This window comes from Pelophylax lessonae (assembly GCF_965119305.1).
Source record: "Pelophylax lessonae genome assembly, chromosome: 10".
NCBI lineage: Eukaryota > Metazoa > Chordata > Amphibia > Anura > Ranidae > Pelophylax > Pelophylax lessonae.
The window spans coordinates 183,589,407-183,611,267 of NC_138777.1; the positions used below are offsets into that span (position 1 = coordinate 183,589,407).

Below are 21,861 nucleotides of genomic sequence, written 5' to 3' on the forward strand. Positions count from 1 at the left end.
CGGCAGCTCCCTTCCACTGTGGTTTTACACAGCAGGTCCCACGGACCCGATGTCAGCCGGGACCTGCCTATCGTTCGGTACACTGACAGAACGGCAGTCTGCCTATGTATACAAGGCAGATTGTTGTTCTGTCAGTACAGAAGACATGGATCCTGTGTTCCTGTAAAGCGGAAACACTGATCCATGTCTTCAAGTCAGAAGTAAAAGCACCTCCCCTGCAGTTCACATAAACACTGGCTAGGCACACATTTAACCCTTTGATCACCTCTGATGTTAACCCCTTCCCTGCCAGTGTCATTAGCACTGATTACTGTAATAATGTCACTGGTCCCTAAAAAAGTATCAGTTAGATGTATATTTGTCAGCCACAATATCGCAGTCCTGCTATAAGTCGCTGATCGCTGCCATTACTTGTAAAAAATTTAAATAAATAAAAATATCCCATAGTTCTTAGATGCTATAACTTTCGTGCAAACCAATCAATATACGCTTATTGAGAATTTTTTTACCAAACATATTTAGCAGAATACATATTGGCCTAAATTGAAGAATAAATTTGTTTTTTGTTTTTTTCCCCATTTTTTTATTGGAAATGTTTTATAGCAGAAAGTAAAAAATTATTTATTTATTTATTTTTTTCAAAATTGTTGATGCAGAGGTCATTAAAACCAAAAAGGGACATCAATTTTATTTGGGTACAGCTTTGCACGACTGCACAATCGTCAGTTGAAGTAATGCAGTGCTGTGTTGCAAAAACATGGCTTGGTCATGATAGTGGGGGGGAGGGGGGTGGTAAACCTTCTGGAGGTGAAGTGGCTATAGACCAGGGGTGGGGAACCTGCGGCCCGCAGGCCGCATGCGGCCCGCACGATCGTGACGTCCGGCCCGCATGATCGTGACGTCCGCCCCCCTCCCCGTGCTGCTGTGTCAGAAGGAGCCGATGGCTCCGTCCTGACACTGAGTCTCTGAAAAGGGTGGACCCGAGGCGCAGAGCAGTGCACCTCGAGCCCGCCCATTTGTGTGACAATAGCGAATGAAAATTCGCTATTGTCTCACGGATCCTCCCCCTCCTCGGCCAATGCCATTGCCGAGGAGGAGGCGGGACGCGGGAGGACTCGAAGAGAGGAAGGTAAGTCAAGTGCACTGGTCGGGGGGGGGGGGCTTGGCACGCTGTTCACTCTGCATTTTAAGGGGGCACGCTGTTCACTCTGCATTTTAAGGGGGCACGCTGTTCACTTGGCATTTTAAGGGGGCACGCTGTTCACTCTGCATTTTAAGGGGGCACGCTGTTCACTCTGCATTGTAAGGGGGCACGCTGTTCACTCTGCATTTTAAGGGGGCACACTGTTCACTCTGCTTTTTAAGGGGGCACGCTGTTCACTCTGCTTTTAAAGGGGGCACGCTGTTCACTCTGCATTGTAAGGGGGCACGCTGTTCACTCTGCTTTTTAAGGGGGCACGCTGTTCACTCTGCATTGTAAGGGGGCACGCTGTTCACTCTGCTTTTTAAGGGGGCACGCTGTTCACTCTGCATTTTAAGGGGGCACACTGTTCACTCTGCATTGTAAGGGGGCACGCTGTTCACTCTGCTTTTTAAGGGGGCACGCTGTTCACTCTGCATTGTAAGGGGGCACGCTGTTCACTCTGCTTTTTAAGGGGGCACGCTGTTCACTCTGCTTTTTAAGGGGGCACGCTGTTCACTCTGCATTGTAAGGGGGCACGCTGTTCACTCTGCTTTTTAAGGGGGCACGCTGTTCACTCTGCATTTTAAGGGGGCACACTGTTCACTCTGCATTTTAAGGGGGCACGCTGTTCACTCTGCATTTTAAGGGGGCACGCTGTTCACTCTGCATTGTGGTCAGTCTGCATTGAAGGGAGCATGCTTTGGTCAGTCTGCATTGTAAGGGGGCACGCTGTGGTCAGTCTGCATTGTAAGGGGGCACGCTGTGGTCATTCTGCATTGTAAGGGGGCACGCAGTGGTCAGTCTGCATTGTAAGAGTACACGCAGTGGTCAGTCTGCATTGTAAGGGGGCACACTTTGGTCAGTCTGCATTGTTAGGGGGCACGCTGTGGTCAGTCTGCATTGTAAGGGGGCACACTGAGGTCAGTCTGCATTGTAAGGGGGCACGCTGTGGTCAGTCTGCATTGTAAGGGGGCACACTGTGGTCAGTCTGCATTGTAAGGGGGCACGCTGTGGTCAGTCTGCATTGTAAGTGGGCACACAGTGGTCAGTCTGCATTGAAAGGGGGCACGCTGTGGTCAGTCTGCATTGTAAGGGGGCACGCTGTGGTCAGTCTGCATTGTAAGGGTACAAACACGCAGTGGTCAGTCTGCATTGTAAGGGTACACGCAGTGGTCAGTCTGCATTGTAAGGGGGCATGCTTTGGTCAGTCTGCATTGTAAGTGGGCACGCTGTGGTCAGTCTGCATTGTAAGGGGGCACGCTGTGGTCAGTCTGCGTTGTAAGGGGGCACGCTGTGGTCATTCTGCATTGTAAGGGGGCACGCAGTGGTCAGTCTGCATTGTAAGAGTACACGCAGTGGTCAGTCTGCATTGTAAGGAGGCACACTTTGGTCAGTCTGCATTGTTAGGGGGCACGCTGTGGTCAGTCTGCATTGTAAGGGGGCACGCTGTGGTCAGTCTGCATTGTAAGGAGGCACACTGTGGTCAGTCTGCATTGTAAGGGGGCACGCTGTGGTCAGTCTGCATTGTAAGTGGGCACACAGTGGTCAGTCTGCATTGAAAGGGGGCGCGCTGTGGTCAGTCTGCATTGTAAGGGGGCACGCTGTGGTCAGTCTGCATTGAAAGGGGGCACGCTGTGGTCTCTCTGCATTGAAAGGGGACACGCTGTGGTCAGTCTGCATTGAAAGGGGGCACACTGTGGTCTCTCTGCATTGAAAGGGGGCACGCTGTGCTCAGTCTGCATTGAAAGGGGGAATGCTGTGGTCAGTCTGCATTGAAAGGTGGCTTGCTGTGGTCAGTCTGCATTGAAAGGGGGCACACTGTGGTCTCTGCATTAAAAGGGGGCACGCTGTGGTCAAATATAACAGGCTAATTTTTAAGTTGATTATTTTGTATGGCCCCCGAATGATGTTACAAAAATCCAAATGGCCCTTGGCAGAAAAAAGGTTCCCCACCCCTGCTATAGACACACACAGTGCAGCTTGGCACCGCCCCTCTCCTCCCCTCAAGACTTGACTGACTTCAGCAGGAGCCAATGGCTCCCACTGCTACCTCTGAGGTGTTGGTGTGGAGATGGGGCTCTCAGGCACAGTGCTGGATAGAGTACAGGCTCAGGTAAGTATTTAGGAGGGTGTTAATATTTTTTTTCCCTTAATTCAGAGAAAGCAAACACTGTGCCACTGTGTGTGAATTCACACAAACCTGTGAGGGGACCTTTAGGGATAATTATGAAGCAGCCATGAGGGTATTGTGTGTTCTCCCCCACAACCTGTATCTATGTTTGTAGTCATGTTCCCCGCTCTGTGTAGACTTCAGCACTGCTCTCTATAGTATACAGTACTACATTGGGACTATTTGTCAGGTGTAACACCAGGCGGAAGGTTATTGGCACTGGGTGAAGCGCCTACACTTCCATAGAGCAACAATACGAGGTTGCTAGGTCCCGCCCACAGGAGCGCCCCGCCCTTTTTATGTAAATAGGTCGTTTTCATCCAATCGAGCCTTTGTTTTGTTTTATTGCCCCTCCTCAGGAAGTAGTTTTTTTTTTTTTTTTTTCCTTACTGCGGACAGGGGAAGGGGGTGGGGTTGGGTACACGCCGGTGTGTGTACGGTGCCGGGTGTTGGGGGGTATTATGGCTGCCCGGGGAGGTGCGAGGGTGCGGGCTCTCTACTCCTGCGAGCATTGGGAGATTGTCAAGCCGACCGTCAGCGAGCTCTCCCGAGAGGTCCGCACCAATATACTGTGCACTGTAAAGGGATGCGGTAAGGTGCTCCCCAATCCCCCCGCGCTCAACATGCATTTGGTCAAGTCTCATGGAGTGCAGGTAAGGAGAACGTGGGATATACCACCGGGGGTATGTGTGAAGGGGGGGGGGGGTTTGATTTATACAAGGTGTCATTGTTTGAATAAGGGATTGGAATCCTGTAAAGGGTTGTGATTAGAGAGCTGTGAGCCCAAGTGGGGGAGTGATCAGAGACAGAAAGGGGGGTGCACATAGCAACTATTCCTATCCTGGAAAAGCAGTGCAGTGCTGTGTGTGTGGCTGCCATTGGTGTTTAGTGCTGGCTGTAGATGTGTAGGCCATTGTCAGATGGTCATTGGTGGGTGACAGGTGTCCCTTTTTATACTGACCCCACCCCCCAGCTTTAATTAGTGACATGCCACCCTTGTCATTCTGATGACAGTTCCATGCATGGTCTCTGCAAGGTGACAGTACCACCTTCCTACATGGGAAGACCTTCTGGGTCCACCTGCACCCCCCAGATTGTAGATGTTTGGATGTGCTCTTCCCTCCCGCACCCCCAGATTGTAGATGCCCTTCTCCCTCCTACATACCCCAAATTTTAGATGTGCTATGGCACCCCCAGATGTTAGATGCGCTCTCCCCTCCCGCACCCACCCTCCATATTTTAGATACGCTCTTCCCTCCCGCACCCACCCTCCAGATTTTAGATGCGCTCGTCAGTCCCGCACCCAACCTCCAGACTTTAGATGCGCTCTTCCATCCCGCACCCACCCTCCCCAGATTTTAGATGCGCTCTTCCCTCCCGCACCCACCCTCCAGGTTTCAGATGCGCTCTTCCCTCCCGCACCCACCCTCCCCTTGATTTTAGATGCGCTCGTCAGTCCCGCACCCACCCTCCCCAGATTTCAGATGCGCTCTTCCCTCCCGCACCCACCCTCCAGGTTTCAGATGCGCTCTTCCCTCCCGCACCCACCCTTCAGATTTGTAGATGTGCTCTTCAGTCCCGCACCCACCCTCCCAGATTTTAGATGTGCTCTTCCCTCCCAGATGTTAGATGCGCTCTTCCAACCCGCACCCACACTCCAGAATATGGATGCGCTCTTCACTTCCCTCACCTTTGGATTATGGATGCGCTCTTCGCGCACCCGCCCTCCGGATTATGGATGCGCTCTTCGCGCACCCGCCCTCCGGATTATGGATGCGCTCTTCCTGCCTGCATAGGACAGTCGAACACTCCTTCTCGTCAGGCACCTCTCTTTTCATCTCCATCCCCCCTCCACTTATGATCTTATGATGGGGCAATGTGGGTGGTCTGGTCCACCTCCTGGGGTGGGGCAGGGCACTACGCTGACGATGGGGGCAGGGGGGATGCGCCGCCAGGGCGACGGGACGATCAGCTGTGCGTGGGGGGGATGTGTACCTGGTGTGGGCTCCTACCAAGGACCCCCCTGCCTGGGCCTGTCTTTGAGCCCTAGGGATCCCTCCTGGGTCCCTGGGAGCCTCGTGGTGCCACCATTTTGTTGTAACCTTGTGCTGCAATGCATGGCGGGCATGTTTGTGAAGGCCGGCGGCCATTTTGCGGTGTTTCTCCATAGAAAACAGCGGCAACCATGTCTGTGGAGCCTTCTGGGCGGCCATTTTGGCGGTGGGAGCCCTTGGTCGTCATCTGGTGCTGACTCCTGGATCCTTTTGTTTCCTGATCTCCGCTCGTGCAATGCAGATTCTCCTGGTGGCTGCGGTGCCTGGTTTTTGCAGGGTGGTGAGTTTGGTGGGGTCCTCTCTGCTGAAGATCGATTGGTGCCCTGTTACTGGCAACCAGGTGGTGCTGCCAAAGGGGTGGGGGTTGTCCCTTAGCAGTGTTTTACACTTTTTGTGGGGTACTTCTAGTGACTCATGGAGTCTTTGAAGCACATCTCCCCACCTGATCCCTTCTCTGGGGCTGCGGGGCCCTCCGGGTCCCATCCATCCATTGATTCACTGAGGGTGGTCGTGGAGGTGGCTTTTGAGCGACGGGCTGGCATAAAGCGCCTTCCACTGCCTAATATGTCTCATCAGATCCTGAATCTGATTCGGACGTGGGTCACCCTGCTGGGTCTGCGACCACGGGCCCCAAATCCTCAGATAGTGGGGAGGATTCCTCCTCTTCTGCAACTGTGCACGAAAAGGCGCTAGTGGACAGATTGATTGTAACTGTGCGTGAGACCTTAAGTGCTGGTTCACACTTGTGCGATTTTAGTGCAAATGAGATGCGTTCTGAAAAGTCTAAATTTGCATGTATTCCCAAAATACATTGTATTCGCGATGGTCGTTCACATCTATGCGTTGCGATTCAGATGCGAATATAATGCGATGATGAAAAGGGTCTTGTGCGAGTTTACAGCGCTGCGTTGCGAATTTAGTCTCCATAGACATCAATGTAAATCGGTCTTGACTCGCATTATCAGTTCAGATATGTGCGAATTCTTATTTTTTGTTTTAGTTTTCCCCTCAGCTCCACCCCTCCTGAGCTTAATTAACATAATCAACGCAGTCAATTTTCATTACAATCGCGCTGGTACTATTGAAAAACGCAAGGTAAACTCGCATTGCAAATTCGCATTGTAATCGCATACGTTCGTAATCGCACAAGTTTGAACCGGCACTTAAGATGGAGGACGCGGCTGCGACTGAGGTGCAGGTTCCCTTTGGCACTCCCAAGCCATCCAGAGCGCAAAAGGTGTTCCCTTTCCCCTCCTGTTTTGTCAGTATTTTCACTAAAGTGTGTGGCCAAACAAAGCGTCCCCTTGGGGTCCCTAAGCAATTTGCTAGGCGATACCCTTGTGAGGAGTCTCTTCTTAAGTTGTGTTGGCAACTTGAGTTGGCGGACCAGCTGGTCCAGGGACTGCAGTTTTATCCGTGATGCCTCTTTGGATGCTGCTGCCGTAGTGGCTCGGCTCTCTGTTTCGACAGTGGTCCTTCGGCGTGTCTTTTGGCTCAAATGCTGGTCTGCGGACCAGACTTCTAAAAAGGCCTTGACTGATCTTCCCTTCCAAGGAGATCGCCTGTTTGGTGCTACCCTGGATGACCTCATTAAAGGTCTCACAAGGGGATAGAGTACTTTTCTTCCGCAAGCTTCTAAAGTCACGGACCCTCATTGTAGACGTGGGCCCTTCTTCTTCTCAGCTCATAAGGTGCGCCCTCACCCTTATCTTGGGCGGGGGGATGTCTTCGCTGTTTCCCAGACCCGTGGACTACCCTGGTAGAAGATGGGTCCACGAGGTAATTCGGTCCAGCTACAAGATCAAGTTTAGTTCTTAACCGCCGGTAAGATTCTTCCTTCCAATGGGCTCTTTTTGGGGTGGTGCAAGACCTTTTTATCCTTAAAAGGTAATAGTTCCGACTTCGGAATGTTTTCAGAGGTTTTACTCAAACCTGTTTACAGTCCCCTGGAAGGAAGGCAAGGTGCGTCCAATTCTGGACCTCAAGATGCTAAACTGCTTTGTGCGATTGCAGAAGTTCAGAATGGAGTCCATTGCACGGTGGTGGCTTCCCTGCATCGGGGATTTTCATGCCTCCATCTATATCAAGGACGCTTGCCTTTACATTCCAATATGTGTCAGTCTCCAGCGCTTCTTACGCTTTGCCATGGGAGAGGAACATATCAGTTTGTGGCGTTACCCTCTGGTCTCACCTCTGCTCCTTGGGTCTTCGCAAAAGTGTTGACCCTGGTGTTAGCATTGTTATGCCAATATGGGATTGTGGTACTGGGCTACTTGGATGGCCTCCTTTTGCGAGCGGAGTCTCCTACTGCTCTGGCGGAAAACCTGGAAGTCACCATACACACGTTGAGGGAGTTTGGCTGGGTTCTGAACTTTTCAGAAGTCTGCTCTGGTTCTGCCCACAAAGCTGGATTATCTGGGTCTGACTCTGGACTCTTAGCCAGGGTGCTTTTTCCTCTGGACAAACTCCGGAAAATGCAGGCTGCAATTCGTCTCCTGCTGTCCAGCAAATGGTCATCCTGATGGTGTCTACCTTTTGAGGTGGTTCTGTATGCACAGTTCCATACGAGCTCCCTGCCAAATGGGACAAGAATCCGCAGTCTCTGGACAATCAGATCTGGCTGAGCCAGGGAACGAAAGAGTCCCTGATATAGTGGCTTTGTACTTCGGCTGGGCAAATCCTTTCTCTCCTTGTATTGGACAGTGGTCACCATGGATGCCAGCCTGTCCGGCTGGGGAGGTGTCCTCAGCAAAAATTCTGCTTGGGTATCTGGATACTGGTAGAGTCCAGACTACTGATTAATGTCTTGGAACTCCGAGCGTTCAGACTGTGCCTGGAACTTTGGACGGATTGTCTTCAGGGATGTCCAGCGTGTGTCCTGGCGGCTCTGGAGGTAGTCAGCATTCTAAGGTGGGCAGAACGGTTCATTCCAGTCCTCCCCGCCGTACACTTTCTCGGGGTGGAAAACTGGCTGGTGGATTACCTCAGTTGGTAGGTGTTGACTAAAGGGGAGTGGTCCCTTCATTCGGAGGTGTTTCATTAGTTGTGTCTCCGGTGGGGCATCCCTGAGGTGAATCTGTTGCCATCCCAGCTCGACAGAAAGGTTTGGGGGTTTGTGGCTCGGTCGCGGGATCCTCTGGCGGACGCCACAGATGCGAAGGTGGCCCCGTGGGGTCAGTATCGTCTGATTTACACATTTCCTCCTCTCAAGCTTTTGTCAAGACTTCTACGCAGGATTGAGGCAGAAGGGAGTCCAGTCACCGCCGGGCTTGGTACACCGATCTGGTATGGCTGGTCGCCAAAGTTCCTTGGAAGCTTCCTCTCAGGGAGGATCTGCTGTCCCAAGGTGATTCCAACGCTGTTATAACTAAGACATCTACTTCTAGAAAGAGCTACCATCGTATGTGGAAGACGTACATTGCGTGGTGTGAGTCTCTTGGGGTTCATTCTCGTTCTTTTTTCGGTGGCTCGGATCTTGACCTTCCTTCAACAGGGGGGTTGAGCAGAAACTGGCCTTGATTACTATCAAGGGTCAGGTGTCAGCCTTAGCTGTCTTTTTTCAACAGCCCTTGGCCACATATTCCTGTGCGTACTTTTTTCAGGGAGTTAGGCACTTGACCCTTCCAGTGTGGTCTCTGTTGCCGCCTTGGGATCTCAATTTGGTGCTCTCAGTCCTCCAGAAGCCTCCTTTTGAGAATCTTCGGGAGATTCCCCTGCTTGCGCTGTCCTAGAAGGTGGCCTTTTTTTGGTGGCTTTCACCTCTGCGCACAGGGTGTCGTAATTGGCGGCGTTATCCTGTCGTTCACCTTGGTAGTTCTTCGCCCCTGTCCGTCGTTCCTTCCTCAGGTTGTCTCTGATTTTCTTTTGAATGAAGACATTGTGTTGGCTGCCCTGTGTCGCAGGCCAAAACCGAAGGAAATTGCATTGCATGCCTTGGATGTGGTCCGGGCAATTAGGGTGTAACTGGCAGCTACGGAGTCTTTTAGGAAGTCAGACTCCCTATTTTTGCTCATGGATGGGCCTCAAAGGGTTATCCGTTTCCTCTGCGACCGTTTGCAGATCCAGATGGATCAGACAGACAGTGATTCAGGCTTATTCCATCAGGGGTCAGATTCCTCCTTCCCCTGTCAAGGCGCATTCTACTTGGGTGCTCAGTGCCTCCTGGGCCTTCTGTCGTCAGGCATCAGTGACGCAGGTTTGCAAGGTGGCCACCTGGTCGTTGGTATAAACTTTCAGAAAGTTCATTAAAGTGGATTTGTTGGCATCTGCGGATGCTTCCTTTTGGCCGCAAAGTTTTGCAGGCTGCTGTTTAGAGGACCTGGTCCTCCTTTGAGGGTGTTATTTTTTATTCTATTTTTTTTTTTTCTGGTGGGCTCCAGTTTTGGTTGAGCTCCTGTTGCCTGGTTGGCTACTGTATAGCCTTTGGACTTTTTTTTTTTTTTTTTTTGCTGTCCCCACCCCTCATGTTTTAACACTGCTTTGGGAGGTCCCAATGGTTAAGATCGGGAGCTGTGTCTCAATAAATGAAAGCGAAAATGGGATTTTTGACTTGCCATTAAATCAATTTCTTTGATGTTCATTAACGGACACAGCACCCACCCCTCTGTGGAGTCGTAATTCTTCTGACACTGCTTGTAACAAAACTGAGTTCTTTGGGACTGCCCATAGGCATAGCCAGACTTTTTTTTTTTCTGCCTAGTGTCCTACTCCTGTTGGGGGCAGTATAACAATGGTTAAGAAGATTAGTAGCTGTGTCCGTCAATTAACTTCAGAGAAATAGATTTTACGGTAAGTCGAAAATTCCAATTTTCTGTTAATGCAGTTCTGAGACTTGCACAGAGCTGCCTGGGAAGGCAGAAGACATGATCTTTCTCTGCTGCAGTTTTTTTTTTCTGCTTGCATGTTCCCTGTCCACTCTACCCTGTGACTGATGGTGATACAAAGGAATGGAACAAATCCTCCTACATAAATTGTACCTGTTTATCTACAGTATTCTCGTCTCTACACCAATTTGAGTCAAGAATGTAAAAAAACTTGTCTGAGATTTCAGAAAACAGGGGTTGGGGCGCTGAAATTGTACTCTGCAGAGCTCTGTAAAGAGAGCTCTGAGAATTGATTGGAGGGAAGGGACACACCCCCCTTCAAACAACACACAGGAACAGAGCTGAGGCTGTCAATCAGCTGGAGATCCCTCCCCTGATACCATTTTTCTCTTGGTGTCAGGAGAACTTGTTAGAAGAGACTCCTACCGATGGCAGAGGAAGGAAGCAGCAGACAGAAATGACACTTATTGCTCCTAATTGAGGCAAGTACATATTAGAGGTATCTGCTTTGTTCATATTTCATGTTTGAGGTTTACAGCCTCTTTAACAGGATCTTCTTCGGCCAAAGGATTGCAAAGCAGGTCAAATGCAGCCTCAGAACTATCATTCACACTATACTAATTAACCACCTCAAAACTGGGCACTTTCACCCTTTTCCTGCCCAGGCCAATTTTCAGCTTTCAGCGCTGTCACATTTTGAATGCCATTTGCATGGTCATGCAACACTGTACCCATACCAAGGTTTTTTTATTTTTAATAAATAAATAATTTTTTTTATTTTTTTTACAAAAATAAAGCTTTTATTTTGGTGATATTTAATCGCCCCTGAGTTTTATATTTTTTGATAAACGAAAGACCAAACATTTTTTGGGGGGGATGGATTTTCTTTGTTTCTGTGATAACATTTTAAACAATTGTTCTCCATAAAGTTAACCCAAAATGTATTCTGAAACATTTCTTTGGTGAAAATAACTAAAATCAATGTTTTAGTCTGTAGGAAAATTATGAAGCCTACAAACCATGGTATATATCCAAAAATAGATCAATCCTGATGAACCTACGGCCTGCCTCATTTCTTGAGGCCCTAAAATGTCAGGACAGTAGAAATACCCCCCAAATTACCCCTTTTTTGGAAAGTAGACAGTCCAAGGTATTTTGGTAAGAGGCAGTTTTTGAAGTTGTAATTTTTTAGAAAATGAAGAAATCAAAAAAAAGATTTCACAATTCTTCCTTTTTACACATTGTGAGCAGAGCAATATATTGTTACCATAGTAAGTTTGGACTCTTTGTACCTGCTCTGGGGAAGTGATTAGGATTCTTTGCTTCCTTTTTTTTTTTTTTTTTTACACGTCATGTTTGCTTATGGCAATGTGTTACAGGGAAACATTTTACTGAATGAAACTGATTCGTTGTCTGTTTTGTTGTGAAGCCACAGCCAAGGAAGCCAAAGTTTTTTTGTTAAAGAGGTTGTAAACCTCCCCCCTCCAAAAAATAAATGTCAACCTGAAAGACCAAGGCATAATGAGCTTGTATGCATTGCATACCAGCTCATTATGAAATGCTTACCTTAAAACGAAGCCCCCGCAGCGCCCCCTGCTCACCACTCACACGGCGTCCATCTATACCCAGTCTTCCCTCCGGGTTTGCGTCCTCCGGGCATCTGATTGGCTGGAGCCGCCATGACGTCACTCCCGCGTATGTGCACGGGAGCTGCTATTCACAGCATAGGGCTCTGAAGGAACGGCACGGGCGGCGGCTGTTCCTTCAGTGCGCATGCGACAGTGATGTCACTGGCTGCATGCAAAGTAAATATCTCCTCAACAGTGCACGTTTAGGAGATATTTACAGTACCTATAGGTACAAGTTACAGAGAAAGCTTTACTTCTTCTTTAAGAGGATCTCGCAAACATTTGGGGTAACTTCAAGATAACATGCGTGCCTTTGACTAATATACAGTACGTTGTACTTTTGTCTAAAATTTAAACTAAATTGCTTATTAGTGAACCCAAATAATAGTTTAAGTGCATATGTGTCCTAAGTAAAGAATAAGAGAACCCAAATACATGGCATGTTACATATTGCGCACAAATGTATAAAAATTTACATATACACACATTTTAACAATAAAAATAGTTCATGTGCACAATGCCCATAGAAAGATGAACACAAGCAACTGCACTTAAAGGGAAACTGCAGTCAAAAATGAATTCAAGTATGTTAAATATCTTTCTCTTTGATAAGAATCATTTTCTGGCTAGCTGCTTGTGTAGCTTAGAAAGTCTTATCTAAACTAGACAATCGGCTTCTTCCTGTTCTTCACCGACAACGCTATCTCCCTTTGTCTGAATTTGCTAAGCTTTCTTTCACTTCCTGAAAAGGTTGTCGGTCTTTCTTCGACACTAGCCGACCGCTCACGTTGCTGCTACTGCAGCAGAGCGGCTCGGCTGGGTCCAGCGACGTAGACCTACAAAAAAATTTGGTTTTGCACAGGGCAGCCTGGATCCTTTTCTTCTCTGGTCCCTCGTTGCTGCGCCTAGCCCCTCCCTCCTATTGAGTGCCCCCACAGCAAACAGCTTGCTATGGGGGCACCCGAACCGTGCTTCAGCTCTGTGTGTCCATTCAGACACAAAGCTCCAGTTTGGCTCTGCCCCCTCTCTCTCCTGATTGGCTAACTGACTTTGAGAGCCAAGGGTGCTGTGGCTGTGTCCCAGCCAATCAGGAGGGAGAGTCCCGGACGGCCGAGGGACTCATGGACATCGCTGGAGGGAGATGGGGCTTAGGTAAGTATTAGGGGGTGCTGGGGAGGATGCTACACCATTTTTTTTTTTTATCTTAATGCAAAGAATGCATTAAAATAAAAAACCTTCTGACTTGTGTGTGCAGCAGCCCCCCTAGTACTTACCTGAGCCCCTTCGACTCTCCGGCGATTTTGCAGGAGAGTCTCTGCAGTCGTGGAACTCTCCCTCATTGGCTGAGACAGGAGAGAGGGGGTGGGGCCAAGCCATGGCTCCATGTATGAATGGATACATAGAGCAGCGTCTCGACTTCTTCTTCTTTCTGTGGGGGCACTCAGCAGAAGGGAGGGGCCGTGAGGGACCTGAGAAGAGTATGGAGGCTGCTCTGTGCAAAACCACTGCACAGAGGAGGTAGGTATGGCATGACATGTTTGTAATTTGAGGGGAAAAAGAGACTTTTTAATATCACTTTAAACCATAGGTGTCCAACCTTTTGGCTTCTCTGGGCCACATTGAGTGTAGAGAAATTTTCTCGGGCCGCATATAAAATATATACTATAGTTAAGGTATAGAAGTAATAAAACACTGCCGCGTCTTCCCGCGCCGCCGCGCCCCCCGCACTAATTTAACACAACTAGAGGATGATCAAATGAAATGGAATCAGTATACAGAGGTTTACTTTTTCTGAGAGATATTAAAGGAACACTCTAACCACCATGACCACTTCAGTGATTTGAAGTGGTCCGGGTGGTAGGAGTCAGAAACACTGCACATGCTCACCTCCCCTCTGAGGCAGCCTCTGCCTATCATTAGTTGGAAGCTGCTGTGGCTATTCCCCCAACCTGACTTCTTCCTCCCCAGCAAAAAAAAATAGTCAGGAGGTAGTGGGCCGCATTGCCTGTGGTTCCGGGCCGCATGCGGCCCCCGGGCCACAGGTTGGACATGCCTGCTTTAAACCAAAAAGAAATGTTATATTACACTTTCTTAGATGTGATTGCTTTATTCATTTTCTTTTTTTAACCTTTCGTTCTTTCATTTCCACCTGGTGATCAGGCCAGCAAGGCTTTTATTTTTCAAAAGAACAAGCTGTCTTGCAAATGTAGCCATCACAAGTTGGAGGCAATCCATTTAACACTGGCAGGGGTGCTTACAATAATCAGCTTTTTATTAATTTATGTAAGACCTTTATCCCAAAATGAAAAAGCTCTGTTGCTCTAACTGCTTAAAAAATGGTAGCTGGAGTTTGGCTTTAATTTGTTTCTGTATTTAAGTCTGCTAGTCCATCTAACACCCCCCCCCCCCCCCCAAATGAACAACACTGCTGTGCCCCTGTGCTCCTTTTATCCAGAGTGGGGGCATTGTAATACAGGAGGTCTGTTACTGGCCAGATCACCAGGTGGGAACAGAGGGGGGGGGGGGGGGGAGCCTAAAAAATAAAATGAATGCAGCCACACATTTTTGATTTTGGGTTTAATACCACTTTTAGCTTTCTATGCTGTCCCATAATGATATTTACACTGTTAAGCTGTTAACTGGGTGAAGAACAGAGCTGGGATGCATGACACAGTAACTCAGTCTCCTTGCAGCAAATAATGGGTGTCTGTTTGGAGAGCTCTGCTGGGTGTAATGTATTCTGTTTGCCTTTCATCTTTCAGTAGTCTGGCTTGCTTTGACGTGTATATTGTCTGAATGCAACTGCTGATGAAAGTATTGCCACGTCATTGTTGCTAATAGCTGAATCTGATCTTATCAAACATTTTGCTGCAGAGCTGATGCAGCATTGCCTGGTAATCAGTTACTGTCCTACATCACTAAGATCACAAAATGCAGCCAGGAGCCCCCCTGTAAAAGAACCATGTTCAATATTTCCCTTCCTGGCAAGTGCCGAGTCTATTGGTTTGCAAAGGTACCAATATTTGACACTTCTGGGTGCGTCAGGCAGGGTGTCCCTTGCTGGGCACAGTGGTCCCTCCCAACTGGCTTCAGTGCCAGTTCACATATATGCGATGCGGGAACCCTGCAAATTCGCTGCGGGTTCCCGCATCGCATTCAAATTGCAGGCAGTTCACACTGCCATATGCGAATAGCTGGGGGGTGTCAATACAAAGTTAACACCCCCAGATAAGTTTGCATATTGCAGTGCGAACTGTCAGTTCGGACATGAATTGGATCGCATAGGTGTGAACCACCATGCGATCCGATTCTGCTGCAGACCCCAAAAAAGGTCTTATGCGTATTCTGTCCAAGTCCGATGCAAATTCAGCCATACACACTGTATGGCTGAATTTTCATTGCATGTGATTTTCAGAGCTCCGAATCGCATGCGTTGTCTGTCATCACTATAGTGTGACCGGGACTGAATGTCATACTGTTTCATCCTAACTGGATGACCTTCAAGCCGGCCATAGACATTGTGATTTTTCTTTCCTGCAACCACGGATGGCAGGAAAGAAAATCGCTCGATTTCCCCCATCAACACTGACTCTGATGGGTAAGGCTCAGTTTCCACTATTGCGACTTGCTGGGCGACTTGACACATGTCAAGTCGCACAGCAAGTCAAAAGCCATTCATTTCTATTTTGCCCGTTTTCACTGCCGCGACTTGAGTTGCGGCGACTTGAAAAGTAGTTTGTGCACTACTTTTGGGCCGACTTCAGTGCGACTTCCCTCTATAATGAGGGACAAGTCTCACTGAAAGCCGTGAACACTACAGAGTTGCGCTAGAAGTAGCGAATGCAGTGCAATTTGAGCCATACAAATCAATGGCTAAAATCGCACCCCAGAGGAACCACATGTAATTCACACAGGAATGTGCTGCGATTCCTATGTAAATTACATGTGGTGTCCCGCACCGCATCAGTGTAAACCTGGCCTCAGTAAAGCACCCTTAATTAGGCAAGCATTTGCACCAGGTTTGGTAACATTTGCTTCACTAAATTCGGGTATTTTTAACTACTAACAAATGTGGGCAAAGCCTGATGGGTAACTGAGCGACTAGTTCCCCAGTCAGCTCTGCCTTTGATTGGCAGTGGGTGCATTCGAAGTCTGCTATTGGACTAAACAGCAGCTATGGGTGTGCCCATTGCCATGAGCTGTCCATCAGAGAGACAGACCTGATGGAGAACCAGTCTCTCAGTTCCCCCATTAGGCTCCACCCACCATCCTGCCAAACTCCCCAGCCATTCACCTGTCTGTGTAAGGGTCCTTTCACACGGGCTTTCCAATCAGGTCCGTCTGTCAGTTTTTCAGGCGGACCTGATCGGATTCTCCATGCATCCCTATGGAGCAGCTGATGTCAGTGGTGACATGTCCATTGACACCCGCTGCCATCCCATCCAATCCTGTCTGTGAAATCCCGATGGATGGAAACCCTATTTTCTCAAAGTCGTCTTCCAGGACAGCCCATGAGACGTTAGGCTCCTCCCCCAGGGACAGGAAACACATTCCAAAATTAAAATAAAAGGCGGTCCCTTAGTCCTCACCTTCAGTATTTTTGTTTCCTCCGGACAGGGGGTAACATGTTCCTGGAACTGAAGCTCCCGGTCTCCTGGACTGTCCATGGAAAGACTTGGAAAGATGCATCTCCTCGGCCCATAGCGGTACCCCTTAGTGCCGCAATAGGGGCTGACCGCTGTCTCCTGTTCTCCTAGCCTCTCGGCAGGACTACGGATGCTGTCTGGTGGAGCGTTGGGGAGTTCACTCCGTTGGTCGGCCGGTTCCTTGGAGCAGCAGTGCTGTGTACCCGTGAACCGCTAACTTCGGAAGAAATTTTGAAGTTGGCGCCAAAAACGGAGGGGGCGGAACTCAGCGTATCCACTCTGGCCTCACGGGAAGTGACAGTGTCACTTCCGGCGCAGTGACGGCATCCGCGGGCGCCGGAAACCCTCGTTCCAGTTTCCGAAGGCGCGAACAGAGAGTTCAAATGGGCGACCGATGTTAGGGGAAACAGCAGTTGCTGGGACCACCATACAGAGCGATGGACACCACGGCAGCAACCGCACAGGCGGCGGAAGTCGGCTCTGGCATCGGCACCTCTCAGGTAAGCAAGGGGGAACGACACCCTATTTGCAGGTACCTGTTAGGAACTCCGTTCCCCTTCCCCCCTCTCTTTTCTATCGTTAGGGGCAGGGGTTAAGCAGCACCGCTCCCTCTTTTCTATCCACAAGGTGGAGGGGGAAAAGTGGGAGGTGGGAGGAGGACAAGTATCTCTAATTAAATTCCCTTGTCTTTTATCTTCCAGGCCAAGGCTCAGGACAATAACCCACCTCAGCCCCCCAAAAAGAAATGTGCTGTATGCGGAGAAAAATTGAGTTCCTCTTGGAACAAAGCAGTGTGCCGGGCATGCATAGCTAAACTGGTCAGAGACGATTCTGCAGTCTCTACCCAGAAAATGCTGTCCTCAGTGAGAGATGAGCTAAAAAGTACATTTAGTTCATTCAGGACTCTCATTGAAAAGATGCAGGCACCAGCCCAGCCTTCCACCCCAGCTCAGGCTCCACCATCCCTAATTGACCCATTGGTTTTGGAGGAGGAAGTTTCTTCTTCCCACTCTTCTGCAGAGGGATCGGGATCAGGAGAGGAACCAAAAAGCAATGTTTCCCATGATAGCTCCAACTTTAAACTGAGCCTGGAGGATGTAGATGATCTACTCAAAGCGGTTTATACCACTCTAGAGATTGAGGAGGAAGAAGTGCATCTCTCTAAGCATGACTTAATGTACGCTAGTCATAAAAAGCATGCTAGAGTGTTCCCTGTGCATAGCTCACTATTGGATGTGATTAAACAGGAATGGAATTCTCCTGATAAAAAGCCTTTTTTTCCAAGAAACTTAAAAAGAAGGTATCCATTTGACGAAAGTGTGGAACAGCCCTGGAACAAAATCCCTAAGCTGGATGCCTCTCTTGCCAGAATCTCCAAAGGAACTGACTTGGCATTTGAGGATTCAGGAGCACTAAAGGACCCTATGGATAAGAGAACAGATATCTCTTTACGTAGGGTCTGGGAAGCCTCCATTATGAGCTTAAAGCCAGCCCTGGCATCCACCTGCATAGCCAGACACCTGGAGCTGTGGCTATCTCAAATCCAAACACACTTGACTGCAGGAACATCGAGGGAACAGATTAATAAATCATTTCCACTCTTATTCCAGGCAATAGGATTCCTGGCGGATTCTTCAGCTGAAGCTGTAAGAATGGCAGCAAGGACCTCAGCTTTAGCTAATACGGCCAGAAGAAGCCTATGGCTCAAGACATGGTCGGGAGATGTTACTTCTAAGGCTCCATGTACACGGGACGCTGGAAATGGACGTTTAGGAGCAGTTGGGCGTTTTTTTCAGAAGTCCCTGAACGCAGCTCCATGTTATCTTATCTGTCCATGTACACATGGTAGTTTACAGTCATTTGCAGGCAGTTGCGTTCAGGGACTTTTTTTTGAACGCAATTATATTGCGTTCGAACGTGTGTTTCCCGACGTTTCAAACGCAGAAACGCGGCCGAACGTGACTAAACGTGACTGAACGTGATGAACCTACGTTCAGCCACGTTATACGTTTTTTTTCTTCCATTCAAAATCAATGGTTCCCTATGGGAGCATATTGATTTGAATGGAAGTCGCACCGCAAGTCGGATCCGACTTGCGGCGCGACCTGCACTGTGAGAATCTTGAGGGGGAACTCCACGCCAAAAATGGGGAAAAAAAACTGCGTGGGGTTCCCCCCCAGGTTCCAAACCAGGCCCTTCGGGTCCGGCATGGAATTTGAGGGTAGCCCCACGCCGAAAAAACGGCGTGGGGTCCCCCCCAAAATCCATACCAGACCCTTATCCGAGCATGCAGCCCGGCAGGCCAGGAAAGGGGAGGGGACGAGCGAGCGGCCCCACCCCCCCCTGGACCACACCAGGCCACATGCCCTCAACATGGGGGGGTGTTGGTGCTTTGGGGCAGGGGGAGCTCTGCACCCCCCACCTCAAAGCACCCTGCCCCCATGTTGATGAGGACAAGGGCCTCATCCCCACAACCCTGGCCGGTGGTTGTGGGGGTCTGCGGGCAGGGGGCTGATCGGAATCTGGAAGCCCCCTTTAACAAGAGGGCCCCCCAGATCCCGGACCCCCTCCCTGTGTGAATGGGTATTGGGGTACACTGTACCCCTACCCATTCACCCCATAAAAGATAGAGTATGTAAATAAGGACAGGAGACGTTTTGGAAAGTTTATTAAAAATCTTCATCCGGCTCTTCGGGGTCTTCTCCTCTCCGGGGGTCTTCTGCTCTTTTGCTGTCCGCCCTTCTGCTGTCCTCTCTTCTTGTCTTCTCCTCTCCGGGGGTCTTCTGCTGTCTTCTCTCCGTGGGGTCTCCTGCTCTTTTGCTGTCCGCCCTTCTGATGTCCTCTCTTCTTGTCTTCTCCTCTCCGGTCTTCTGCTCTTGTGCTGTCGGCTGTCGGCTCTCCTTCTTCCTCCGGTCCTCCTCCGACGACGTCTCCAGCGATTATGCCGGCCTCTGGTCTCTGCAGCTTATTATATAGCCATTAGGGGCGTGGCCGCCAGATGACGTCATCGGGAGACCACGCCCCTTGTGTCACATGTGACGTCACATGTGACACAAGGGGCGTGGTCTCCCGATGACGTCATCTGGCGGCCACGCCCCTAATGGCTATATAATAAGCTGCAGAGACCAGAGGCCGGCATAATCGCTGGAGACGTCGTCGGAGGAGGACCGGAGGAAGGAGAGCCGACAGCCGACAGCACAAGAGCAGAAGACCGGAGAGGAGAAGACAAGAAGAGAGGACATCAGAAGGGCGGACAGCAAAAGAGCAGAAGACCCCACGGAGAGAAGACAGCAGAAGACCCCCGGAGAGGACAGCAGAAGGGCGGACAGCAAAAGAGCAGAAGACCCCACGGAGAGAAGACAGCAGAAGACCCCCGGAGAGGAGAAGACAAGAAGAGAGGACAGCAGAAGGGCGGACAGCAAAAGAGCAGAAGACCCCCGGAGAGGAGAAGACCCCGAAGAGCCGGATGAAGATTTTTAATAAACTTTCCAAAACGTCTCCTGTCATTATTTACATACACTATCTTTTATGGGGTGAATGGGTAGGGGTACAGTGTACCCCAATACCCATTCACACAGGGAGGGGGTCCGGGATCTGGGGGGCCCCCTTGTTAAAGGGGGGCTTCCAGATTCCGATCAGCCCCCTGCCCGCAGACCCCCACAACCACCGGCCAGGGTTGTGGGGATGAGGCCCTTGTCCTCATCAACATGGGGGCAGGGTGCTTTGAGGTGGGGGGGTGCAGAGCTCCCCCTGCCTCAAAGCACCAACACCCCCCCATGTTGAGGGCATGTGGCCTGGTGTGGTCCAGGGGGGGTGGGGCCGCTCGCTCGTCCCCTCCCCTTTCCTGGCCTTCCGGGCTGCATGCTCGGATAAGGGTCTGGTATGGATTTTGGGGGGGACCCCACGCCGTTTTTTCGGTGTGGGGCTACCCTCAAATTCCATGCCGGACCCGAAGGGCCTGGTTTGGAACCTGGGGGGGAACCCCACGCAATTTTTTTCCCATTTTTGGGTGGAGTTCCCCCTCAAGATTCTCACAGTGCAGGTCGCGCCGCAAGTCGGATCATCCTGATCTGACTTGCGGTGCGCCTTCCATTCAAATCAATAGGCTCCCATAGGGAACCATTGATTTTGAATGGAGGCAGAAAAACGCTGCTAAAAGCAACGTGGCCAAACGTGCAATAACGCAAATGGAAAAAGCTACTGAAAGCACGTTTAACAGCTGCTTTTTCCCGGCGTCAGAAATAGCTTTGCAGGACGTTTTTTCTAACGTCCCGTGTACATGGAGCCTAAATCTCGCCTTTGTGGTCTTCCCTTCACAGGCGACCACCTTTTTGGCCCAGGCCTAACAGAAGCCCTGGAGCGTACAGCGGATAAAAAGAAGGGATTCCCAGATAAGAAAAAATTCCCCTATGTTCAGAGGAATTTTCGTGGCAGGGGCAAACAGCAGAAGTCTTTTGAAACTCAGCAAAATTTCAAAAAACATTGGACGGGGCATAAAGGAAAAGGGAGGGGTAACATCCTGTTTAACCCTCCTAAACGCCCCAACCAGCCCCAATGACTCCCTTCTCAGAGTGGGAGGAAGATTAAGGGCCTTCCTCCCACTGTGGAAGAAGATTACTTCCAGCCCTTTTATTCTGGACCTAGTAGGCCAAGGACACAGGCTGGAGTTCTGTCTTCAACCTCCAGAAAGGATCCTGATCACAAATCTTCCCAGGGATCCAGTCAAGGCCTCCGCCTTGAGTCTTCAGTTAGGGGACCTATTAGATCAAAAAGTAATTATCCCAGTCCCCAGAGAAGAACAAGGAACAGGGTTTTATTCTCACATCTTTGTGATCCAAAAACCCTCAGGAAGTCATCGACTGATCCTGAACTTACGCAATCTGAACCTTTCAATAGCATACAAACGCATGGAATCAATATACTCCATAGGGAACCTACTGTTCCCAGGGTGTTTCATGGCAACCCTAGATTTGAAAGATGCGTATTTTCACATCCCCATACACACATCCTATCAGAAATTCCTGAGGCTAGCAGTAAAGATAGGACCGGAAGTCAAGCACTTCCAGTTCAGGGCACTGCCCTTCGGGCTGTCCTCAGCCCCACGGATTTTTACCAAAGTCCTAGGGGAAGCACTAGCCCCTCTAAGGCTAAAAGCTATCATGATCACCCCCTACCTGGACGACATCTTGGTAGTGGCAGAATCATACCAGAAACTGGAAGCCGACCTCCTCATAGTTCAGGAATTCTTAACTTCCCTAGGCTGGATAATCAACAGACAAAAGTCTTGCCTGGTACCCTCACAAAGAGTGACCTACCTGGGTTACGAAATCTCCTCACGGGATCAGATGATCTTCCTC

The 21,861-nt window shown here is 49.6% G+C and overlaps 1 protein-coding gene across 1 annotated transcript in view; it reads left to right on the forward strand.

Annotated features, from left to right (window-relative positions):
• The first annotated feature begins 3,780 nt into the window (after positions 1-3,780).
• ATMIN (ATM interactor) overlaps positions 3,781-21,861 on the forward strand; it is a 39,810-nt gene continuing 21,729 nt past the window's right edge. Inside the window, exon 1 of the mRNA XM_082269776.1 lies at positions 3,781-4,006. Within this exon, the coding sequence (XP_082125902.1) occupies positions 3,815-4,006 (192 nt within the window). The 5' untranslated portion in view covers positions 3,781-3,814. The remainder of the gene's footprint in view (positions 4,007-21,861) is intronic.